The sequence below is a fragment of the Muscardinus avellanarius genome (assembly GCF_963383645.1).
Source record: "Muscardinus avellanarius genome assembly, chromosome: 19".
Taxonomy (NCBI): Eukaryota; Metazoa; Chordata; class Mammalia; order Rodentia; family Gliridae; genus Muscardinus; species Muscardinus avellanarius.
In genome coordinates, this window is record NC_137805.1 from 29,894,254 (window position 1) to 29,916,866 (window position 22,613).

At 55.0% G+C, this 22,613-nt stretch overlaps 1 protein-coding gene across 4 annotated transcripts in view; it reads left to right on the top strand.

Annotated features, from left to right (window-relative positions):
* The window catches only part of NFATC2 (nuclear factor of activated T cells 2), a gene marked incomplete at both ends in the record, with an annotated part of 137,956 nt that overhangs the window by 105,976 nt on the left and 9,367 nt on the right, over positions 1–22,613 (top strand). For all 4 annotated transcript variants that reach the window (XM_080716864.1, XM_080716865.1, XM_080716862.1 and 1 more), the window contains 3 exons: positions 716–771; positions 1,161–1,287; positions 3,880–4,572. In XM_080716864.1, coding sequence (XP_080572990.1) covers positions 716–771; positions 1,161–1,287; positions 3,880–4,572 — 876 coding nt within the window. The remainder of the gene's footprint in view (positions 1–715; positions 772–1,160; positions 1,288–3,879; positions 4,573–22,613) is intronic.

Consider the following 22,613-nt stretch of genomic DNA (forward strand, 5'->3'; position numbering starts at 1 on the left):
TCCATGTGTCCTGGTGACTCAGGAGCTAGGACTCTGTGCGGGTCACCGAGTTCTGTCTTAGGACAGAATATCGAAACCTCCTGTGCTCTCAGGCAACGGAGAAGGCTTGGGGCGTCCGTCATGAGGCCCTGCGACTCTCTGGGCAGATGCAGGACCTTTTGGAATCGGGCTTTGGCTAAACAGAGCGTAGAACTGAGTATGGCATATAATTACTTTTTTATTAAAAAACAGAGAGATAGGTTTTCAGATAAAAAGATAATAATGATAGAATTCTGAGCAATATCTATTTTCCCCCCTCTTGTGGCTCAGTTATTATTTTTATTTTATTTTATTTTATTGTGGTACTTGGGATGGAACCCTTTTACCTCCAGGCTACACTCCTAGACCCATTTTCCATATTTTATTTGGAAACAGGGTCTCAAGCCAGCGCGGCTGGCTTCGAACCCGCGCGATCCTCCTGTCTCCGCCTCCCAAGCGCGGGGATGACAAGCGCGCCCACCGCGACCGGTGCTCAGTTATTTTTTTTTTTAATTACCAGCCTATGTTCCTTTTGGAAAAAGCATTCACACATGTGAATAGAAACATAGGTACACACGGACACACATGCACACACTTACGGAAATGCGGGGGCATGTACACAAACCCGCGTCGGTGAGTTTTTGTCTTAAACATTTCCTATGGTTTTTTCAAAATCTGTCTTTTTTTTGCCTTCCAGATGGTCAACAAATCTGGGAGATGGAAGCCACCGTGGATAAAGACAAGAGCCAGCCCGTAAGCCCCGGGAAAGCCTCCAGACCCCCGAGCTCGCCAGCCCTGCTGCTTTCTCCTTCTGCGTCCTCTCTCTTTCTTTTCCTGCTTCCTAACTTTACCAAAATCTCCTAATGTTTTGGACCTGACCAGTATCCAGTAAGTACATACCGCGTCGATGCGTGAAATAAACATTTACTAAGCGCCCTCTGATCTCTACTGTGACACCGTCATACATGTTGGGAGAGCATCTTTTCTGGCTGCAGCCGAGGAGCTGGGTTCCCCTTAGACTGCCTGTGAAGGCCGAGCGTGCCAAGACTCCCGCTCTGAGCCGGGCGGGCCGAGCTGCTTAGGGTCTGGGGGAGCGCGGAGGCAGGGCCGCAGCTAAGCGCACGGCCACTCCTTCCTTCCAGAACATGCTATTCGTGGAGATCCCGGAGTATCGGAACAAGCACATTCGCACGTCCGTGAAGGTGAACTTCTACGTTATCAACGGGAAAAGAAAACGAAGTCAGCCCCAGCACTTTACCTACCACCCAGGTGAGAAGCGCTTCCTGACTCCCCTCCGGGTTGAAAGGCAGGACGGGCTCAGGACCGCTGAGGTCTGCTCCCAGCTGGGCTACCTGGGGCAGCTGACTCAACCTCTCTGAGCCTCAGAGTTCTCCTCTCTCAGATGGCACCTTTTTATAACAATTGTGGGAATCCAATGCACAGGCAATATTTAGCTCAGTGCATCCCTATTTTCTTACAGGGGAGGGCAGAGGGGAGGTCATGTGTACACAGGCAGGACAGACGGTTGCTGAGCAGACGGCTCTTGTCCCTGCTCTCGGTGCGATCGTTCTAGAGGTCAGAACTGCAGATACGTGTAAGTCTGCAGAAGTGTGGTCCCACAGTGGGTGGTCACCGTGTGGCAGATGGCGTGCCAGCACGCCTCGTTTCCACAGAGCCACATGTTTCCTAGAAAGGTGATGATGGCCATTGGTATCCATCCATCCATCCATCCATCCATCCATCCATCCATCCACTATCTGAGTACCAGGCATTGTCTGTAGCTTATAGATACAGCAGTGAACAAAACAGGTGAAAACCCGCCGTCCATGTGAAACTGACCTTCTCTAGGGGGTCCTGCCAAAGGTAATATCGACATGATCGATGTGTTGGCTAATGATGGGGCTGCGGACCAGCTGGACAGGAACAGCCAGGAAAGCATGATGTGTGTGTGTGTGTGTGTGTGTGTGTGTGTGTGTGTTGCTGAAGATGGAACCCAGGGGCATTCTACCTCCGAGCTATACCCCCAGCCCTATTTTTTATTCTTTATTTTGAAACAGGGTCTCACTGTGTTGCAAAGGGCCTAAGTATCAGCTGGGGCTGTCCTTGAGCTGCGATCCTCCCGTCTCAGCCTCCCAAATGCTGGGATTACAAGCGTGTGTTACCATGCCTGGCTGGGAAGCGTGATTTCTAATTAAAGCCCGGTCCTTTGAGCTCTCCCTTGGGAAAGAGGCTACAAACTTCCCAGGTGGAGAAAAACCTGCCAGCCACCCACGAGATCTGAAGACTGTGATCCAAGGTCGGCACCCGCCAGGCCAGCGTCCCCCCTTACACACACAGCTGCTGGGCTGCCGGGACCTTAAAGCCAGGGGCCGCCGGCCTTGGTGTTTTGCACCTCAGGCTTGTGGGCCAGGGGAGACGCCATCCTGATTCAGGGACTGATTGCTGCCCAGGGGCAGCGGCCAGGCCACCTGTGCCTCGTGGGATGCAGAGTACTAGAAAACCCTGCGGCGTGGGCGGAGGCCGTAGCCCGGGCTCTAGGCTGCAGCCCAAAGGTCCCTTTAACTACAGGGGCTTCAGTCCTATTTGGGGACGGGCAGAGCTTCCCGGGCCCACCCAGCCCTTAGCTGTTCACCTGCGCAGAGCCCAGCCCGTCCTCGGGCTCCCAGCTGGGCCAGGGACTCACATGTCCCTCAATGTACCCTGAGAAGTGACTGGTCAGAGCTGGTTATTGTCCTGCCTCCAAGCCCCGGCTGCACCCCAGCCCTATTTCTTATTCTTTATTCTTTATTTTTATTTTTTGGTGGTACTGGGGTCCCTGGAAGCCTTTCTACCTCCGGGCTACACTCCCAGACCTATTTTTACATTTTTTAAATTTGGAAACAGGGTCTCCTAAGCCAGTGCGCGGCCGGCTTCGAACCTGCGCGATCCTCCTGTCTCTGCCTTCCAAGCGCGGGGATTACAAGTGTGTGCCACCACGCCCGGCTTCTTATTCTTTATTTTGAAACAGGGTATCACTGAGTTGAAAGGCCTCACTAAGTAGTAGGTGAGGCTGTCCACGAACGGCGATCCTCCTGTCTCAGCCTCCCAAGTGCTGGGATTACAAGTATGCGCCACCACCCCTGGCTTAGCCCTTTTTATTTTTATTCATTATTATTTTTTTTGTGTGTGTGGTACTGAGGGTTGAACCAGGGGAATTTGACCCCTGAGTGCTATACCCCAACCCTATTTTATTATTTTTTAAATTTTGAAACCAGGTCACCAGGCATGGGTACCTCCATCCTGCATCCTCACTCTTGGCTCTCGGGTCCTGAGGTCATGGGTGTGTGCCACATGCCCAGCAGGATTTAATTTTCACTATCATCCTCTGACTCTGGCTCTGACTGTGGGGAGCTAGGCTGTCAAGGGCCCAGGCCCGAGTTAATCCTCCCAGCCACCTTTCTGATTTGGAAAGGCTTGTGACTTAAGTTCATTGCCAGGAGAAAGTTTCTAACTTATGGGTATAGGGAACATGGGGGGGGGGGCAGCAGGCACTGGAGATTGAGTCCAGGGCATTCTGTCTCTGGGCTATGCCCCCAGTCCTTTAAATTGCCTTGTTTGGAAACAGGGTCTTGCTAAGTTTCTAAGAGTCTCACTGAGTCTTGCTGAGGCTGTCCTCAAACTTGCGATCCTCCCATCTCAGCCTCCCAAGTACTGGGATTACAGACGTGTGCACCACACTGGGCTGTATTGCTCAAGGTTAACAGGCAACAGAGCCCGGTCAGTGGATTACAGGGTCCCACCGACTCAGACTCCCAGAGTCACCCTCTGCACACAGCCCCAGCACGCGGCCAACGGCACAACCCATGCTTTTCTCCCTCACAGTCCCAGCCATCAAGACGGAGCCCACGGATGAGTACGACCCCTCTCTGATCTGCAGCCCCGCCCATGGGGGCCTGGGGAGCCAGCCCTACTACCCGCAGCACCCCATGGTGGCCGAGTCCCCCTCCTGCCTGGTGGCCACCATGGCCCCCTGCCAGCAGTTCCGCTCGGGGCTCCCGTCCCCCGACGCCCGGTACCAGCAGCAGAGCCCGGCAGCCGTCCTCTACCAGCGGAACAAGAGCCTGAGCCCCAGCCTGCTGGGCTACCAGCAGCCGGCCCTCATGGCCGCACCCCTGTCCCTCGCGGACGCCCACCGCTCTGTGCTGGTGCACACCGGCTCCCCGGGCCAGAGCCCGGCCCTGCTCCACCCAGCCCCGGCCAACCAGCAGGCCTCGCCGGTGATCCACTATTCACCCACCAATCAGCAGCTGCGCTGCGGGGGCCACCAGGAGTTCCAGCACATCATGTACTCCGAGAACTTCCCACCCAGCACCGCCCGGCCCGGCCCGCCTCCCGCCGGCCAGGGGCAGCGGCTGAGCCCCGTGTCCTCCTACCCCACCGTCATTCAGCAGCAGACCGCCACCGGCCAAAGGGCCGCCAAAAACGGGCCCCCGGGCAGCGAGCAGAAGGACGTGCTGCCCACGGGCGTGACCATTAAGCAAGAACAGAACTTGGACCAGACCTACTTGGACGACGGTAAGATGTCCTGTTATCCCGCGGCCCGCGGGGAGGGGCCCCGGCACCTGCGCCCACCTGCGGCCCAGGTGCATGCCTCAGCCTCCCTGGGCCTCAGCGGCTCTGTTTAACATCCGGGGCTCAAGGAAGAAGGCGTGTGATGCCGGGGCGGGGGTGACAGTGTTAGTGACCCCTCCAGCCGCCCCATAGCAAAAGCAAAGCAGGGTGATTCTGGTCACAGGGGCGTCCACCGAGGTCATGAACTGGGCCCAGTGAGCTGCTCCCACTCTCTTTCCGATTGCCAAATTTAGATCCAGGGCAGGAAAACAGAAAGCACGCTACCCTCCTTTTATTCCAGTAGAGAAGAGGCGCATCTGAGAGCCCTTCTTTGTGCGTGGGGAAGGGGAGGGCGAGGAGGGCGGCCGCTGAGGGGGCCGAGGCTTGCGGGCGGCCTGCGGGCGGCTCCCCGGCACGTGCGTGCTCTGGAACACAGAGCCACATTGATGGGCACCCACTCTGGCTTCCGCTGTGGGGAGTCCGGCTGAGGGGCGGCCCGGCCCAGGAGGAGATGGAGGAGGCTCTGACAGGGTCTGGAGGTGCCGGGCACGTGGGCAGAGGGTGACGGGGCACTGGCCCGCGTCTCAGGGAGGAAGGGACTGTCGTTTCGTGGGACTCACCCGAGATAAGCAAGGTGCAGCCGAAAGACAGAGAAGACTGGCAGGTACCTTAGGCGTCTCCCGACGGGCTCCAGAACAGAGACAGAGAGAGTTCCAGAACAAAGATGGGGAACTCCAGAACAGACAAGGAGTTCTAGAGCAAAGATAGGTGGTGGGAGCTGCTTGTTCCAGGTGTCTGCTTACTTTTATTGTGGTACTGGGGATCAAACCTAGGGTGTTCTACCTCTGACCCACATCCCCGGCTCTTTTTTATTTTATTATTAATTATTTTAAGTTTTGAGACAGCGTCTTGTTAAGTTGCTGAGGCCGACCTAGAACTTGCGATTCCTTTTCCTCAGCCCCCCCACCCCACCCCCGAGTAGCTGGGATGCTGGCTGAACACCACTGCACCAGGCCGGGAGTTTTCTTAACAGGAGAAGGAAGCCCCGAGTGGCCGTCTGCGCCCCCCTGGCTCCAGCTGCATGTTCTATACCCGGGTCGAGGAGCCCTAACCCCAAAGGCTCGCACCAGTGGTGTTTCGGATTTTAAAATCTTCGCGTTAAGACTTGCCTGGCTAAGCGTCCCTCATCCATAGTTCTGACATCTTGAATGACCCAAAACCTGAATTTTTTTTAGCTTAACCTATAGCCCTGAAAACTCAATTATTTAGGAAACGTAACTCTCAGGGACCAGGACCTCAATTACTTAGGAAAATTAACTCCTCCAATTCTCAGGAACCCAGCCAAGGAGCAGGACATCAGGCAGAAACCTGTAAAACAGCAGCAGTAGTTATTTATTAGGAACAGGTTCTAAGCTTCAGATACTTTGCACAAGAAACCTCTCTGTGCTTTTACACAGAGACTTGACTTTTTATGCCACGTCTTGGAGAGCCGGGTTGTCTGAAGCTTCCGTGACTTCTAATGGGTTCTACATCTTGTCTACTAAAAGGATCAACCACACACACACAAAAATGTCTCCTAAACTCATCAAGCAAAGACCTCTGGGGCCGCTTGCTGTCGGCTCACACCGCCCTGCGTGCCTGACAAGGCCCCCGCGATAGCATCGCTATGTAAATAATTGATCTTCTGACCTCGTTCACTGAGGGCAGCTTGAGTTAGGGCCACTGAGCTCCATTTCGAGCGGGAAAGCCGTGCATGACCTGTCCTTGGGTGATTTACACTCCGAGTGGCCAGGGTAACGTCTTGGCGCTTGTTCTGAAGGTGGTCGGTTACCAGTGGAGTCTCCCGGTGCAAGACGCCTGTGCTAGCGGGTCAGGAGATGTGTCTGTAACGGGACCTCCCTGCAGGGACCTTGGGGAACTGCACTGGAGTCGAGGTGCTTTATGAATAAATGACTATCTGGGCAGGCGGGAGCCCTCCCCCCTGGCTCTGTTACGGGGTCACTTTGGGCTTCAGAGCGGGAAAGAGCAAAGGGCCACGATTCTGGGTAGAGTGCCTTCCCCTCCGTCCGCCCCAGTGCAGCGCTTCCTTGCAGGCCTGTGGAGAGACATGCTTTGCACACGCTGGCCTGGTTTTTCCCTGTACTCCCTCCTGCTGTAATTAATCTCTTGTCCTAAAGCCCCAGGCTGTCCCTGGGGAGCACGGCCGCTGCTGACAGTAGCTGATGCTGCGGCCCTCCCTGTCCCCACGCGCCCTCTCGGCCCTTGGTCTCCCATCCTCAGCCCCCCAAACCTCTCCCTTTACCTATATGTATTTGCTGGCCGCCTCCTCTGTGCCGGGCACTACCCTGGAACTTAGGGATGCGCTAGTGGACAAATCAAATGAGATTCTTATTCTCATGGGGGTATTTTTTGGTAAAGGCAAGGTCGACGTCCCCATGTAAGGTAGCATGGCTGCAGTAAAACCAGGCGGTCAACGGCGGAGGCTCGGAGGGGGAGCGCAGCAGTGGCGGATGGAAGGGCTCAGTGGGGAAGAGCCAGGGACCGCTGTTTAGGGAGGGGAGCAGCAGGTGCTGGATGCTTCAGAGGACAGAGAGGAGGCTGGTGCCAAAGGGTTCTCAGCAGCGTGATATGATTGGTTTTTTATTTTTATTTATTTTTATTTTCTATAGTACTGGGGATTGATTGAACTCAGGGACATTGTACCTCCAAGCTACACCCCAGCCCTATTTATTTAGTCTATTTATTTATTTATTGTTTGTTTGTTTGTTTGTTTTAGTACTGGAGATGGAACCCAAGGGCTTTCTACCTCCAGGCTACATTCCCAGCCCTACTTTTTATACTTTATTTGGAAACAGGGTCTCACTAAGTTGCTGAGAGCCTCACTCAGGAGCCGAGGCTGGCTTCGAACCTGCGCGATCCTCCTGTCTCAGCCTCCCGTAGTCTATTTTATTTTTGAAACAGAGTCTCACTAAGTTGCAAATTAATACACGTTGAGGCTCGATTAATTAGTTGAGGCTGTCCACGAGCCACGATCCTCCTGTCTCAGCCTCCCACATGCTGGGATTACAAGCTCGCGCCAACACGCCTGGCTCCATTGGCCTTTTGAAAAGGTCACGCCGGTTGCCTTTGGGAAATGAGCCCCGATAGGGAGGCGAGCGTTGGAAGGCGGGAGCCAGGTCAGTGTGGGGGCTTGGGGGAGAGCAAAAGGCTCGCAGTCACCTCTCCTGACCTGTGTGGCCTTGTTCTTTAGTTTCAGTAATTCACGGTCAACCTCAGTCCCAAATATTGAACAGAAAAGGAACGGTGCACGAGGCCTTCCTAATAATAAGTTTTAAGTAACATTGACCGCAGTGTGGTTTAATGCTCCTGTTGTAGTCTTGGCTATCACTGTGAATCTCTTACTGTGCCTCGTTTTAAATAAAGCGTCATTACGGGTAGGCATAGAAAAGACACAGTACACAGGGTTCAGTGCTATCCGTGACTTCGGGCACCCGCTGGGGGTGTTGTGTGCGCCCCCCAGGGATAAGGAGGACCACAGTACTCAGTGAAGACTAAACCAGCCACAAAGAAGGCGATTCCCACGCCAGACGGGCGAGGGACAGGCAGGGAGGCGCTGTGCAGCGTCGGCAAGTGCCGCTATTTGAAACGTAGCTAGAACAGACAGCAGCGCGGACACAGTCCCTCTTGACGCTTGCTTGTTCGCGTGGAACAGACGCAGCTGCTGGGGAAGGGCACTCAGGAAGACAAGACTTTCCCCAGGCGCGGTTGGTGGCATGACCTGGGAGCTGAGCTGGGGGCTCTGAGGTCACCAGGTCGTCTCACCGCAGGCCTAGGGGACCTGGGCACGCCCCAGTGACCTAGGCCCTGAGGCCCGCGGGGCGGGGCTGTGGCCTTGACTCAGAGGGGATCCTCAACCTGTTCTAGAAGCCTCCTGGGAGAAAGGATATGGTCTCAGCGGCCACCGGGGCCAGTCACCTCCGGGGCCGCCCGGGCTGCTTGGGTCCCCAAGGTCCTTCTCGGAGCACAGCGGCGCGTTTGTTTCCACGGAGAGGCCCAGGATACTGAGGACTCCCGCCAGAGTGCTCCCTGCTGCTGGGGACCAGTGGCTCAAGCTTCGCTGGTCCTGCCACTTAGCAGAGGGCTCCAGGGTGTCTTTTGGGCAGGCTCTTTACCTGTGCATGAGAAAGAGGCAGAAACAGAGAGACGCGCCCTCCAGAGGGCAGGAGGCCAGGGAGGAACCGGGGAAGAAAAGCCATTTATAACTGGCCCGTGGTGTTCAGCGGGCCCGGGAGCCGGCACTGGGCCCTCAGTCCCGCAGCAAGCCCATGAAACAGCCGCTGCTGCCCAGGAGAGCCAGGCACCGGGAGCCGCCACGTTGGCCCGTTGAGGCCAGGCTCCTGGTGCCAACTGAGGGCGGGTCAGGGTTCTGTTCTGATGAGAGCCACGCCGGCTGGCTGAGCGGCCCAGTGCTCATGGGCACTAAATGCCGGCGTCCTCATGTGAGGTGTAGAAGTCACCAGAAACCGCTCGTGCTGAGTTTAACCCACACGGTCCCTGTCGGGGCATCAGCAAAGTGCCAGACCCCGGCTGAGGACGCCTGCCAGCACTCTGCTCTGCAGTTGCTGAAAATATATTTAATAAAGCCAGGCATGGTGAGGCACATGTGTAATCCCAGTCCTTAGGAAGCTAAGACAGGAGGATGGCAGGTTTGAGGCCAGCCTCAGCAATTTAATGAGACCCTGCTTTCAAATAAAAATAAAATAGGGCTGGGAGTGTAGCTCAGAGGTAGAGCTCCCCTGGGTTCAATCCCAAGTACCACTCACACACACACACACACACACACACACACACACACACACATCTACATAGATAGAAAACTTCGCTGGTCAGCTCTAACTGGTGTTTTTCTCTTTAGAAAAGTAGTATTTGGAAAGCGCTGCGTTTACTGAGGCTGAGTTGCGGCGGCAGCTCGGGTGGGATTTTCTGTACTGGATACTTCTCCGCACCCTTAGCTTCTGCCATCAGCGAGCCCATTGTGGGTGGATGACGAAGCTTCGTTTTCCCAAAGGGTAGGAAACAAATAAACAAAAAAAACTTACAAAAAATATGCCTGAAAAGTTCCTCTCTCGTGGAGTCATGGTGGCTTTGCTCTGTTCTGTAGAACTGAGGTCTCTCTTGAAATCGAGGCTGGCCTGAGATTCGGTTGGGGTTCAGCTCACTCTGTTGCCTTCGTGTAGAAGGCGGGTCCTCTCTCCTTGGCCAGACCTGGCCAGCCTGCGTTTAGCGCCTGTCTTCTTTTCATCTTTGCGGAAGAAAGGGGAACGGAGCCTGGTTCTTGGGGACCGGTGAAAGGGTTTCGTTGGCCCCTCCGCGGCGCATTTTTGACACCTCTTGAAGTTTGAATCGGCCAGGCTGGAGGAGCTGAGGCCATCCATGGGGCTGGCATCTATCTTGCTCCTCTAAACCACTATGAAAACAGATCCCTGGCAGACCACCGTAGAGCGCGCGCCCTGGCCCCGTGGCCGCGAGCGCTCGGCACCCTGACTTCGTTTAATGACAGCGTCGTCGCACAGGCAGCTTGGACTGACGGCCCGGGCGCTCCGCAGGCCAACGAGTGGGTCTCATCTGAGGCCCGTTAGTTCCGCTGCCCCAGCCACGCCGAGCAGGCGCTCCCTGGATGCTAATTCCCAGACTCCAGACAGAGCGAAGATTCTGTTGCATAAGCCGGGGAGGCAGGGGCGCCTTTGAAACGTTTCGCAGCCGGTTCTTGGAGATTTCTGGAAGTGGCTGCTGCCTTCTGGGTCCTCAGCTTTATTTGTTGCCTAAAAAGGAATCGACCCAACGTTGACTAAAAGCGCAGCCCTGGCTCGCGCTGTGGTCGGCGTTAGCGCTGGGCAGGGGGCGGCCGGCTGGTGTCCCGGAGGCCGCTTTGGGCCTGCGGGTTATTTTCCTTGGCCCACCCAGGTAGCGTTTTCTTTTTAATGTCAACGTTTAAAAACCGGGGGGACGCACGTATATATAAAAGCGTACAGATTTCCATCCTCCCTGAGAAACGTGTCCACCGCGGGCCCCGCGTCTGACATGGCGGCTCTCTGGAGCCGAAGCCCAGGCCAGAGCTGAGCGGAGGCGCCCGCCCTGGCCCGCCGGCGCTCACCTCCGGCACGGTGTCCCGGTTGTTTGCCCTGGTGCGTTCTGTGGTGTTTCCTGGTGCTCTCGGCTGGCCTCAGGCAGACAGGGCCCCCATGTGGACCCTGCAGGCATGTGAATTTGTGGGCGCTGTCACAGAAGTGGCATGTGACCGCCTAGCACGGGACCTGGACTCATGGGAAAGTATTGAGATCCTTTAGTATTTCTTCCTCTTGGTGGCTGGCGGGTCTGATTTTTAAGTGGATTTTTGAAAATCTTTATTTATTTTATTTTTTGTGTATGTGTAGTACTAGGGATTGAACTCAGGAGCATTCTACCTCCGAGCTACCCCCTCGGCCCTTTTCAGTTTTTGTTTTGAAACACGATCTCACTAGGTTGGCTGAGGTTCTAAGTTGTGGAGGCTGGCCTCATACCTGTGACCCTCTTATCTCAGCCTCCCAAGTACTGGCAATATAGGCTTGCACCACCACGCCCAGCTAAAACTTTTTTATTGCAAAGTTCTCTGAAGTGTAACTGTGGAGAGGCACAGTTCCCCCTTCCGTGCCCACCACTCAATTGCAACTGTCATTAACGTGTGGCCAGTCTGATTTCTTCTCCATTGCCCTCCTCAGTGTGAGGCAAATCCTGGGCGTTATTTCATGTATAAATATTCAGCGTGTATCTCTGAAAGAAAAGGATTCTGAAAATACACAGCCCTAGTACAGCTGAAAGTCAACGATACCATGAAACAGCTGGCAGTCAGACTTCCTCTTGTCTCATCAATGTGGAAGGTTTCCTTTCTTGTTTTATTTTCATTATATTATCACTCATTTGTAGCAGGAGTCAACTCTGGCAAATGAACGCCTTGGTTTTTTATTTTCTTTTTTTTTTGTGTGTGTGTGTGGTTCTGGAGATAGAACCCAGGGCATTCGACCTCTGAGCTCCACCCCCCAGCCCTATTTTTCATTCTTTATTCTGAAACAGGGTCTCACTGAGTTAAAGGGCCTCTCTAAGTAGCTGAGGCTGGCCAGAAACAACGATCTTCCAGTCTCAGCCTCTCGAATGCTGGGATTACAAGCGTGCGCCACCACGCCTGCCTTTGTTTTTTTTGTTTGTTTGTTTTTGTTTTTAAATTCTATCTTTAAATTTAGAGATTCCTTGTCTATGTTTAAGAGTAAAATCTCTTGAGGACATTTAATCACTGGCATTATTCAGCTGTTTATTTGTTGAAAGAACAAAGTTTTATCCTGTGAAATTTCTTACCTGCTGGCTTTGGCCTCTGCGTCCCCCATGGTGCGAGTTATCTTGTTCCTCTGTCCCCCGTGCGTCCTGCACATTGACAGTTTGAGGCTCGAGGGAGTCAGGCTCGGGTGTTTGGGGAGACACTACTTCCCAGAGGGACACGTCCTCACCAGGAGGTGCGAGGCCCAGGTTCCTTCTCTTTCATGATGTTAGCAGATGTTGCTAGTGCATGAATTTGCTAGCGATTCATTGCAAAATAGTGATATTTTGTTCCTATTTGGCCTCCCCTTTCTCTCCTGCCAGCTGGAAAACTTTTATAAAGGGCAACTTCCCTGTGTCCACAATGGTAGGATTCATATAGGGAAAGCAGGATGAATGCTGGATTCTTCCCCCTTTATTTACCAGCTTTTAAAATATCGGGTGGGTTCATTAACATCCTCCTGGGGGTGATCCCTTAGGGCCTTTTGTGAGTTTGGGGGGTGTGTGTGTGCCATTCTGAACCCATGGGTTTAAGCATAATTGATGTTTTAAGATTTGAATGGGCTTTTATGAACGGTTCCTTCTGGCCTTATCTTTTGGCGGGTCTGAATAGTATGACTTCCTCTCCTTTCTTCCTCTGGCTTAGCAATGTGTTGGGATATTCAGAGGTTCCAGGAAACGAAAGAAAGGGTCTCCATGTGGACCAAGGGTTGTATCTCCTTCATGGGGGAGGGGGAAATCATAAAACATAAATCATAAAACAGCTCAAGGACGCTGGCAAGCTGAAATAGTCCTTAGAACAGTTTCTGTTTTTATCCTAGGGATTGAAGCCAGGGGTGTTCTACCTCTGAACTACATCCTCAGCCCTTTTTGTTTTTTACTTCGAAATAGGGTCTTGCTAAGTGGCCGCGGCCCTTGTTAATTTGCTGAGGCTTGCCACGGACCTGTGTGAACATTCTAGAATCTCTAAGTGTGACTTCAGAGCAGTCGGCTTGCAGGGCAGGGAAGGCTGTGTGTTGATGAGGATGTCGGGGGCTGTCCGAAACAACTGACCACACAGTGCAGAAGAATTAAAAATGACTTGCTCACAGATTTTGGAAATTTCAGGGGTTCAGTCCACGACAGGCTGGGTCTGGGGAGCTCAGGGCAGGGCGGCTGGAACCAGAGAGGGGGAGGAGCAAGGCTCTGCTCTCACATCATGGAAGCAAGAGAGAGAGAGCAGGGGGAAGAGGAGCCGTATGTCACCCCGAAGCCGCACCCCCCGGGGCCCCACCTCCAACATGGCTGCCTGGCTTCCATGAGGGCCAAGGGGACGTTCTAAATCCAGACCATTACAGGGTGCTGTAACTGACACCCAGAGGCACCAGTGATCTTAACAAGACCGGCGAGTCCTTTCCCCGACACAGCCCAGATGTACACGCCCCGTGGGTTTTTCCCAGGAACCCTGTCCCGTCACCCTTCTTGGGCTAGCGTTCTCATCCAAGATGGCTCCTGGAGGGAAAGAAAGGGTGGGGGACAGAAGGAGGAAGACATGTTTTGTCTTAAGGCCACAAACCCCAGCACAGAGAATGGGAGGCCCGTGTGTGTGTGAGGAATGACCTTGAGCCAGTTCCTAAAGAGAGCAGCGTGTGGATGGGGCCGGAGCCTTTCACCGCTCTATCCCAGGACACCCACAGGAACCTGGCTTTTGCTACGTACCCAAGCACCCAGCCAGCTCATGGGCACCGCCAAATGCACCCCCCGCGGGAACCTCAGACTTCCCTGGGCTAAAGTAAACTCCGTCCCTCCATTAACCATGTCTCTCCCCATTGCCCACACCTGGGGCCTCCATCGCTCCTCTGTTAACTGGAGCAGCAGCGGTGCTTATGGTGTATTTGTGTGTGTGAGGGGGGGTACTAGGGATGAAACCCAGTGGCACTCTACCTCTGAGCTGCACCCTCAGCCCTATTTTATTTTTTATTTTGAACTAGAGTCTCACTAGGTTGCAGAGGGCCTCGCTAAGCCATTGAGACTGGACGTGAACCTGCAATCCTCCTGTCTCAAGATTCTCCTGAGTATGGGATTATAATCCTGCACCACTATGCCTAGCTGGTACTTGAGGCCTAAAAGAAATGCTATTTGAAAAGTGGGCGTAACAGTCAGCCGCACGCGCAGCCCTCCTCCTCCCTGTCTACGCACAGAGGCCCGGGCTGCAGAGCGTCTTGGTCCCCGTGTTTGGGACCCCCGGCCCTTCTCTGACATCTGCCCGTTAGTTCCAGTTGCCCCGAGACACTTCCTTATGTGAACCGCAGGGATCTGTGGGCTCCCACGGCCGAGAAGTCCCGGATGGGGCTGGCCTGCCGCCGTGTTCTCCCTGGACCCCTGTGACTTTCTCCCCCTGGACCCTGTGTTATCACGGCATCAGCTTCAGCGTTTGGTCCAGCGTCCAGGTCCAGACCGGGGCCAGCTCTGATCTCCTTGAGATCACTGGCGAGAAAGAATTAAGGATGAAATGAAGACAGGGCTGCAGGAAGCGCGGGGTGAGATGGAGTGACGGGCCCTCGGGGGCATCCTCGCTGGGCACAACGGGGCAGATCCCTGAGCCACGGGCAGTCTGGCAAAGTCTGCCAGATGTGGAGGGCGCACACCCTCTGGCCCAGAGCACCCCATTTCTAGAAGCTTCTCCTTTGTACCTCTCTAGTTCACATTGCCGGTCCCCAGCCGGCCAGTATTCTATTCTCTAGTGCGAAGCTTTGTGACATCAGAAGCTCCTGCTTGTCCTCCGTCCCTGGGGACAGGTCGAGGCCACCTGCTCAGGCGGCGGCACCGTAAGGAGCCTTGTCCGTCCCCCCGGACCCTGCAGTTGGGTGTGGAATGTTGATACAAGTCTTGTTTTCAAGTGCAGGGCAGGTGGGGAGGGGGAAGAAGAGGCTGGTTTTGGTTTGGTTTGGTTTGGTTTTGGGTACTGGGGATTGAACCCAGGGGTAATTCTGCCTCTCAGTTATATCCCAGCCCTATTTTATTTATTTTTTTTATTATCAAACAGGATCACAGATAGAGAAAGAGAGAGAGAGAAAGAGGGGGGGGAGGGAGAGAAAGAATGTATTTAATGTGTGTTTAACAGGTATGTGTGTGAAATGTATAGAATTTTGAGGAATACAAACTTTTAATGAAGTTAAAGTGATTTCTGAAGGTTTGAGCTCATGGACTGTAATTTTGGGTGAAGGTCCCCCAAGGTGTCACCTTGGAGCTTGTTAGAAATGCAAATTCTCCTGGACGGTGGGGCACACTTGTAATCCCAGTACTTGGGAGGCTGAGGCTTGTAGGTCAGCTTGTCTGCTTGTGACCTGTAATGACACACTGTCTTTTTCATTCACGAATAACCATTGTATATGTCTCTGGGGTGCGGTACGCGCTGTCTGCTTGACAAGAGCCGCGTAGAGATGCCGGCCTCTGGCAGGTCTGGGCACCAGCTTGCTCTCCTTCAAGGCCTCCCAGTCTCTCCAGCTTTCCTGTCTACACCTGTGTCTGCTCGGCAGGCCCACAGGATGGCGCTGAATTTTAAATCAACTGTAGGTCTGCAGTCTTTAGCCTACTGTGGGGAAACCGGCATTTCCAGGATTGATGTGTGGGTGTGGGTGGGGTTCTGGGGATTGAACCCAAGGCTTGACTGCTGAGCTACACCCCCAGTCCCCTTATTCTTAGTTTTTGTTTCAAAACTGGGTCTCACGCGCCGGGCATGGCGGCGCACGCTTGTCATCCCCGCGCTTGGGAGGCGGAGACAGGAGGACCGCGCTGGTTCGAAGCAGCCGCGCTGGCTTAAGAGACCCTATTTCCAAATAAAAATATAAAATGGGTCTGGGAGAGTAGCCCGGAGGTAGAAGGGTTTCCAGGAACCCCAGTACCACCAAAAAAAAAAAAAAAAAAAAAAAAAACAACAACAACAAACTGGGTCTTATGCGGTTGCTGAGAGTTTTGCTAAGTTGCTGAGGCTGGCCTTCAACATGCAATTCTCCTGTTGCAGCCTCCCATATACTAGGATTCCAGGTGTGCGCCACCAAGCCGGACATCAGTATTGGCTTTTTGTAGGGTTTTTCTAAAGTGGTTTTCAGGGCTGTCTTTTTTTCTCTTTTCTTTCTTTCTTTTTTGGAGGGGCATTCTACCTCCAAGCTACACTTGTGGCCCTACTTTTTATTCTTTATTTTGAAACAGGGTCTCACTGAGTTGCAAAGGGCCTCACTAAGCAGCTGAGGATGTCCTTGAACCATGATCCTCCAGTCTCAGCCTCCCAAATGCTGGGATTACCAGCATGTCCACCACTCCCGGCTACAGGGCCGTCTTTTATAACAGAAGGGCCGCCCCGTGGGGGCTCACTGTCCCGTCCGTTGCCCTCCTTCCCCTGCGAAGGCCTGCGGGTTCCCGGCGCCGGCTGCAGTCGGAAAGGCCACCCTCCCGCCTCCACGCACCTCTGCCTTCCCGAGGATGCGCCCTCTTCAAACCTGCTTCCCGCTGCGGTCTTTTCACGGGCAATTTCCAAATACGTCCCCGTTGGTCTATGAAGTAGACGCAGGGTGGAGGTGTTCACTGATAGAGAAACCACTTCCCTCCTTTCTAGTGGGCTGGGTGGAAGAGAAAGGCCCCCATCCCCGACTCCACGGTCCCCGCTCTAACCCGTCTGCTGCCTGGTTTAATATGCCCACCGGGCCCTGAGCACCGCTAGGAGCTCGGGCGTGTGGCCTCGCGGAGCGCGGGCTGAGAGAGGGGGCCTGGGACACAGCGCCCAGTGCAGCACATGTTCAGGAGGCCTGTGGCTTCCCGAACCCGGAGCCCGCTCAGAGACAGGTGGCAGCGTGCCCTGCCTGGGCTCACTACTCCTCAGAGGCAATGCTTTATTCCTTCAGTCCTTCTTTTTCTTTTTAATCATTTATTCACCCAACTGCTATTAATTGCTCGCTGCTAAGGGTGGGCGTGAACCAAGAGGCTCAAAGTAGCTAGGTGCGGTGGCACGCGGCTGTCATCGCGGTACCTGGGAGGCTAAGATGGGAGGATTGCGAGTTTGAGACCAGCCTCAGCAACTTAGTGAGGCCCTTAGCAACTTAGTGAGATCTTGTTTCAAAAAAAAAAAAAAAAAAAAAAAAAAAACTAGGGCTGGGGGTGTGGCTTGGAGGTAGAATGCCCCAGTACCAACAAAATAAATAAATAAATAAATAAATAAATAAATAAATGGGACAGTTGCTCCAAGTCCCTGACCTCGAGAGCTCCGAACATCAGCCATGTCCGTCCAAACATGTCAGCTCTCATCCAGCTACTGCCAGAGTGGCCAAAATCCTTCTGTCTGGAGGTTTGGAGCAGCTCCTGGAGACAGTCAAAACCCAGACCCGACTGGGAAACAACTGTTTCAAGCCGTTCAACGAGGAGGTGGTATTTTATGCTTTCATGCAATCCTCCCTCCCTGGAGTCTTTACCGAGCACCCGCAACGCTCCAGGCTTCATCGCGGGCACCAGGGACGTAGCAGTGGGCGAGGCCGGGCGCCGCCTTCACGAGCCTCTTACAACCTTGCGAGGCCGAGGTGCCACCCGCTTCAAGGTCCAGGGTCCTGCGGCCCGAACCATGCACCCCTCCCGAGAAACCATGCTCTCGTCTTGGTAACCACGTCCAGCCGCCAGGCTGTGGCGCCGAGGGCCGCGGGGCTCGCTCTGAGCCGCCCAAGGCCAGGTTTCTGTGGACGCTGGTGCCGGGCGGCGGCTTCCTGTGGGTACAGTGAGAGGAGCCCCTGGTTCGCCATGACATTTCATCAGGTAGCTCCCATGCCTGCGCTGCCCTCTCGGCCCCTCCGGGGAGGCCTGTGCGTGTGAATCTGGATTCTGAGAAGCGCCACTGAGTTCAGAGGCGCGGGGTGGGCTGGGGGAGGATGCGGGGTTAGCCTCGGGGAAGCTGACAGGGGGACCTGGGCTGCCTGGCCCCGGTGGGCGAGTGTCCCTGGCCGGAGGCCAGCTCCAGGTCTCGGCTGCTCCGCCCGCCCCGGCGGCCGCCTCCCGAGGAGCGCCGTTGCCTCTTGTTTGAAGCCAGAGTCTCGGAACTACCGTGTTTACTCATCCTGAGAGCCGGGGACAGTTTGAGACAAGGCTGGGCAAGCCATTTTTCCTGTAAGCCCGAGGCCCTGCTCGTAAGGTGGCTGGGTGGCTGGGTGCTGTGCGGGCCTGCGCCCAGGCCGGCTTCCGGTGCCTCTGGTTTGCAGGGGGGGGACAGTGACTCAGAGAGCAGCCGGGTGCGGGTGCGGTGGGGCCGGGAGGGGCCCCTTGGCAGGATGTGAGAGCCAGCTCCAGGGGCAGGCTGACCTCAGACCCCTCCCGCTCTGAACATGAGCAAATAGCTTCCCAGGTGAAAGTGCTAGGGAGAGAGGGTGCACCGCTATCTGCGATCTGTCCCAGAGTCCTCTGCGGCCAGGCAAAGACCTGGGGCTCCTGGGAACTGAAAGTGCCATGCACAGGCCTGCAGGGGGTGCAGGGAAGCCCCCCAGAGGACTGGCAGGTGGTGGGATGAGGACTTGGGTCTGAGCGGCCCGGCCCCTCACAGCGCCTCCTTGAGCCGCTGGCCCTGGACTCTGAGCCCCTCAGCTCTGCCTGGGCCCTGATCCCAAGCAGCCTGCAGCCCACCCTCTGTCCCTCCCAGGGACGCAGGGGCTGCAGCTGTGAGATCAGGGGGAGGCCAGAGGGGCTGCCGGCTCTGGGGCTTGGAAGGTTGCCGAGGAGGAGGACCCGGATGCCTCTTGGCCTGAGCCAGTCGGCAGGGGGTGAGGCAGAGGTGTTGGCAAGAGCTCTGAATAAAGCCCTCCCTGTCCAGACCCTGCCTTGGCCAGCCACGCCCAAGGCACTGAAAGATGCCCGCCACGTGAGCACGGGCCGGACAGTAGCAGGGGAAGTGCTTTGGCAAAAATACGCTTGACAGACTGTAATCGTCAGCTCGGGCCGCGTGACGAAACACCAGAGGCTATGCAGGTTAAGCCCAGCCATTCATCCTCCAGGTTCTGGAGACAGGAAGTCTAAGATCGAGGAGACATCTCGGGCGTTCTGTCTGGCTTGCAGGCGGCCACCTGTTTTGCTTTATCTTTAAATAAACAGAATCTGCCGCCTGGTGTCTCTTCAAGAGGCACCAGTCACATCTGCCCACCTTCGTGGCCCCATCTCACCTTAATGACCCCTCAAAGGCTCTGTCTTCAAACAATCACATTGGCTTCAGTGGATGGGTCTGGGGTGGGAGCCGGGCGCATAGCAAGGGCTGTCAGGTAAAGGGTCCGGCTGAAGCCGGGGGTTACGGCACACACCTGTAATTGTAGTGCTTGGGAGGCTGAGAGAGGAGGACCACAGGTTTGAGGCCAATGGCACATGGTCACTTAGTAAGATCTTATTTCAAAATAAAATAAAATAATAAAATAGGGCTGGGGTGCAGCTCGAGCAGAGCATCCCTGGGTTCAACCCCCGGTGTGGAGGGGAGGGAAGGAGAGAGGAGGCTTGGCTGGCTCGGTTGAGTACACTCATCCGGAGTGAGGAGCTGTCCTGGGTCAGAGTCACACACACACTTCAGGCTGGTGGCTCCGGGTAGCCTACAAGCCCTGGCACAAGGGCCAGGCCAGGCCGGTGGTTCTCACCTGGGGGACTCGCGATGGGCCCTGCTCGGACCCTGTGGACTTCCCCTCCGGGCAGTGGGTGGCTTCCCTCGCCTCTGGATCTGGCGGGCGTGAGAGGTGCAGGTCCGCAGGGTGGACAGGGCCACCTCCCCGCAGGCCGTGGGCTGTGCTTGGCTATCGAAGCATGGGTGTGTATGGGTGTGCGGGTCACGCACTCCTGGGAAGACAGAACGGTCGAGAAGGTGGAATTCATGGGAGGGTAAGGCTGGGCTAGGAGAGTCAGTAAGTGTCCAGGAGCTAGAGTGGGAAGGAAAGGTCTCATGAAGGCAGGCCGGGCCTTTGGGACCTCCTCCAAGCCAAGAGGAGTCCCACACGATTCTCTGATGCGAGGAAAGAGGCCAGGATGGACACCTCCTCCTGCTCCGGCCTCTGCCTGCTAACGCACCTGCAGGTCTGACCTGCTGTTGTTCCCGCCGGGGTTCAGCCCTCCTGGATAAACAAGCATACGTAAACTCAAAAGCCCCCCCCCTTTTAAAAAAAATGGTGCTGGGATGGAACCCAGGGGCATTCTACCTCTGAGCGGTACCCCCCAGCCCTATTTTAATTTTTATTTGGATTCACGGTCTTGCTAAGTTGTTGACAGCCTCTCAAAGTCTCTGAGGCTGCCCTCAAACCTGAGCTCCTCCTGTCTCAGCCTCCCAAGCACTGGGAGTTCAGGCGCGTGCCACCACGCTGGGACTCAGAAGTCACAAAACACATCTTGTTTTAGTCCCCTGACTCCTAAAGAGGAAAGCGGCTTCCCAACCCGGTATTTGTCGCCTCACACTCGTGAGAGCGGGCTGCCCGCTCAGTTTGGATTTCTTGATCTTTCCTGAATCTCAACTCCACGTAGGAACAAATGCTGTTTTATTGTTTGCCTTTTTGCTTTTCCCAAAGCGGCACAGCTCTTTTGCAGCGCTCGCTGTGGGGCCCGAGCCCCTCGCAGAGGCCTGGGCGGGGCCGTGACGCCGGCGGGTGGACCAGGAAGCAGGCTGCGTCTTATTTAGACTGCCTTCCTGCCTGCGGTCGCTACCTTAGAAGCGATGTGGTTGCTGGATGGGAGAGGTGCAGCCTAGCTGCGTGCGATCAGCGGTGGCTCTGCTGAGCTGAGAACTGAGCGGGGCAGAAGGGCTGTGCCGGGCGCAGGCCGGAGGACCGTCCCGGGGGGGCAGCCGAGCACCGAGCAGCCGCAGGGCGCTTCTCCCAGGATCGGGAGTCCGTGTGTAATCACCGTGGAAATGACAGTAGCACGATCCACCCCAGTCAGGAAGGACGTGGTGTTCCACGGTACAACCCCCAAACAAAACGCTCCTTAGACGGGAAATCTCTGATCCCATCGGTAACCATGACACAGACCCATCACTCACTCCATCCGTCTAAATGTGATGCCTGAGCCCCAGAGGTCTGGGAATCGAGCCATGTAATTGGTCCAGATGACAGATTCTAGAGACTGTCAACTCCTGTGCTGGCAAGATTACTGTCGGTGTGGATAAATCACGGTGGACCACGTCCAGGATACACGGTAAACAACCGGCTAATCCCCGGTTTAGATTAGATGCGACTCACACATTGATGCCAGGGGGGCTAGGAACGCAGCATCGCTCCGTGGGTTTCAAGCTGCGTCCCCACAGAAGACTCCAAAATGGGGCAGTGAGTCTGAGACCCAAGTGCCCTGCTCTAGCCGGGCATGGTGGCACACGTCTGTGATTCCAGTACTTGGGAGGGTGAGACAGGAGGATCGCAGGTTTGAGGCCAGCCTCGACAACTTAGTGAGATTCTGTTTCAAAAAAATAAAAATAGAACGGGCCCTAGGTCCAATCCCTACTATGGAAAAAAAAAAAAAAAAAAAAAAAGAAGGTGCCCCTGTCTATCTCTACAGAGATTTGTAGATGGGACCCAAGGGGCCCATAGTAGCTCTAAATTTTGCTTTGTCTCGGCATCCATTTAAAAACCCCAGTACCACAAAAAAAAAAAAAAATAATAATAATAATAATAATAATAATAATATAAACACTACTGACAGCCGGGCGTGGTGGCGCACGCTTGTAATCCCCGCGCTTGGGAGGCGGAGACAGGAAGATCGCGCAGGTTCGAAGCCAGCCGCGCTGGCTTAAGAGACCCTGTTTCCAAATAAATAAAAAATATAAAATAAGGTCTGGGAGTGTAGCCCAGAGGTAGAAGGGCTTCCAGGAACCCCAGTACCATCACCAAAAATAAATAATAATAATAATAATAATAATAATAATAATAATGATAATATAAATACTACTGACAACCGACCAGAACACGGGTGGACCAACGGACCTTATTAACTCCTGTTTAAAGCTGTAGGGAAACAGAACGGTACCCTGGTTACTGGAGGGGACTCTCCAGGGCTGGTTTATGTCCTCTTCCCATTTCTCTCTGTTAGAGGATCGTAGTAGGCGTGCGGTGAGCTGGCTGTGTCGTCTCCCGCCGCGGGGGTATTCTCATCCCCATTTTGTGGTCCAGAAAGCTGAGGCTCAGCAAGGGGCCCTGAGCTTTTGCAGATGTACTGCCCGCCGAGTGCTTTGCTTCCAGAAGCTTCCTCTGCCAGCCTGCACTTTCAGGGTCCCCAAGGGCATCCCAGGGGTCTTTTAAGCTTGGGAGACCCTGGCCTGAGACAACTGCCCACAGAGCTGGGGCCACATCTTGGGCTGTTCTGGCAGGGCGCCCCATCTTCTCTGCCTTGGCACCCTGAGCTCTGGGGTTCACAGCAGCCGCCCCTGCAGGTCCCCGGAGGCTGCTGCGATCGGGGAGAGTGGGCCGCCTCCGCGGAGGGGCGCGGGTGGCGGGGCTCGGTCTGGCTGAACTCTGGGCTCCGTTGAAAGGAGACAGGCCCCTCCTCTGCCTCGGAGCCTGTGACTTCTGAGACCCAAAGGGTGGTGCTCTGTGGCTGAACAGGAGGCTCAGAACCCTGCAGCCAACCACCAGCAGGATGCCCCGTGCTTCTCTTGGAAGGTGACAGCGCAGCTCGCCATGTTGAGGGACAGC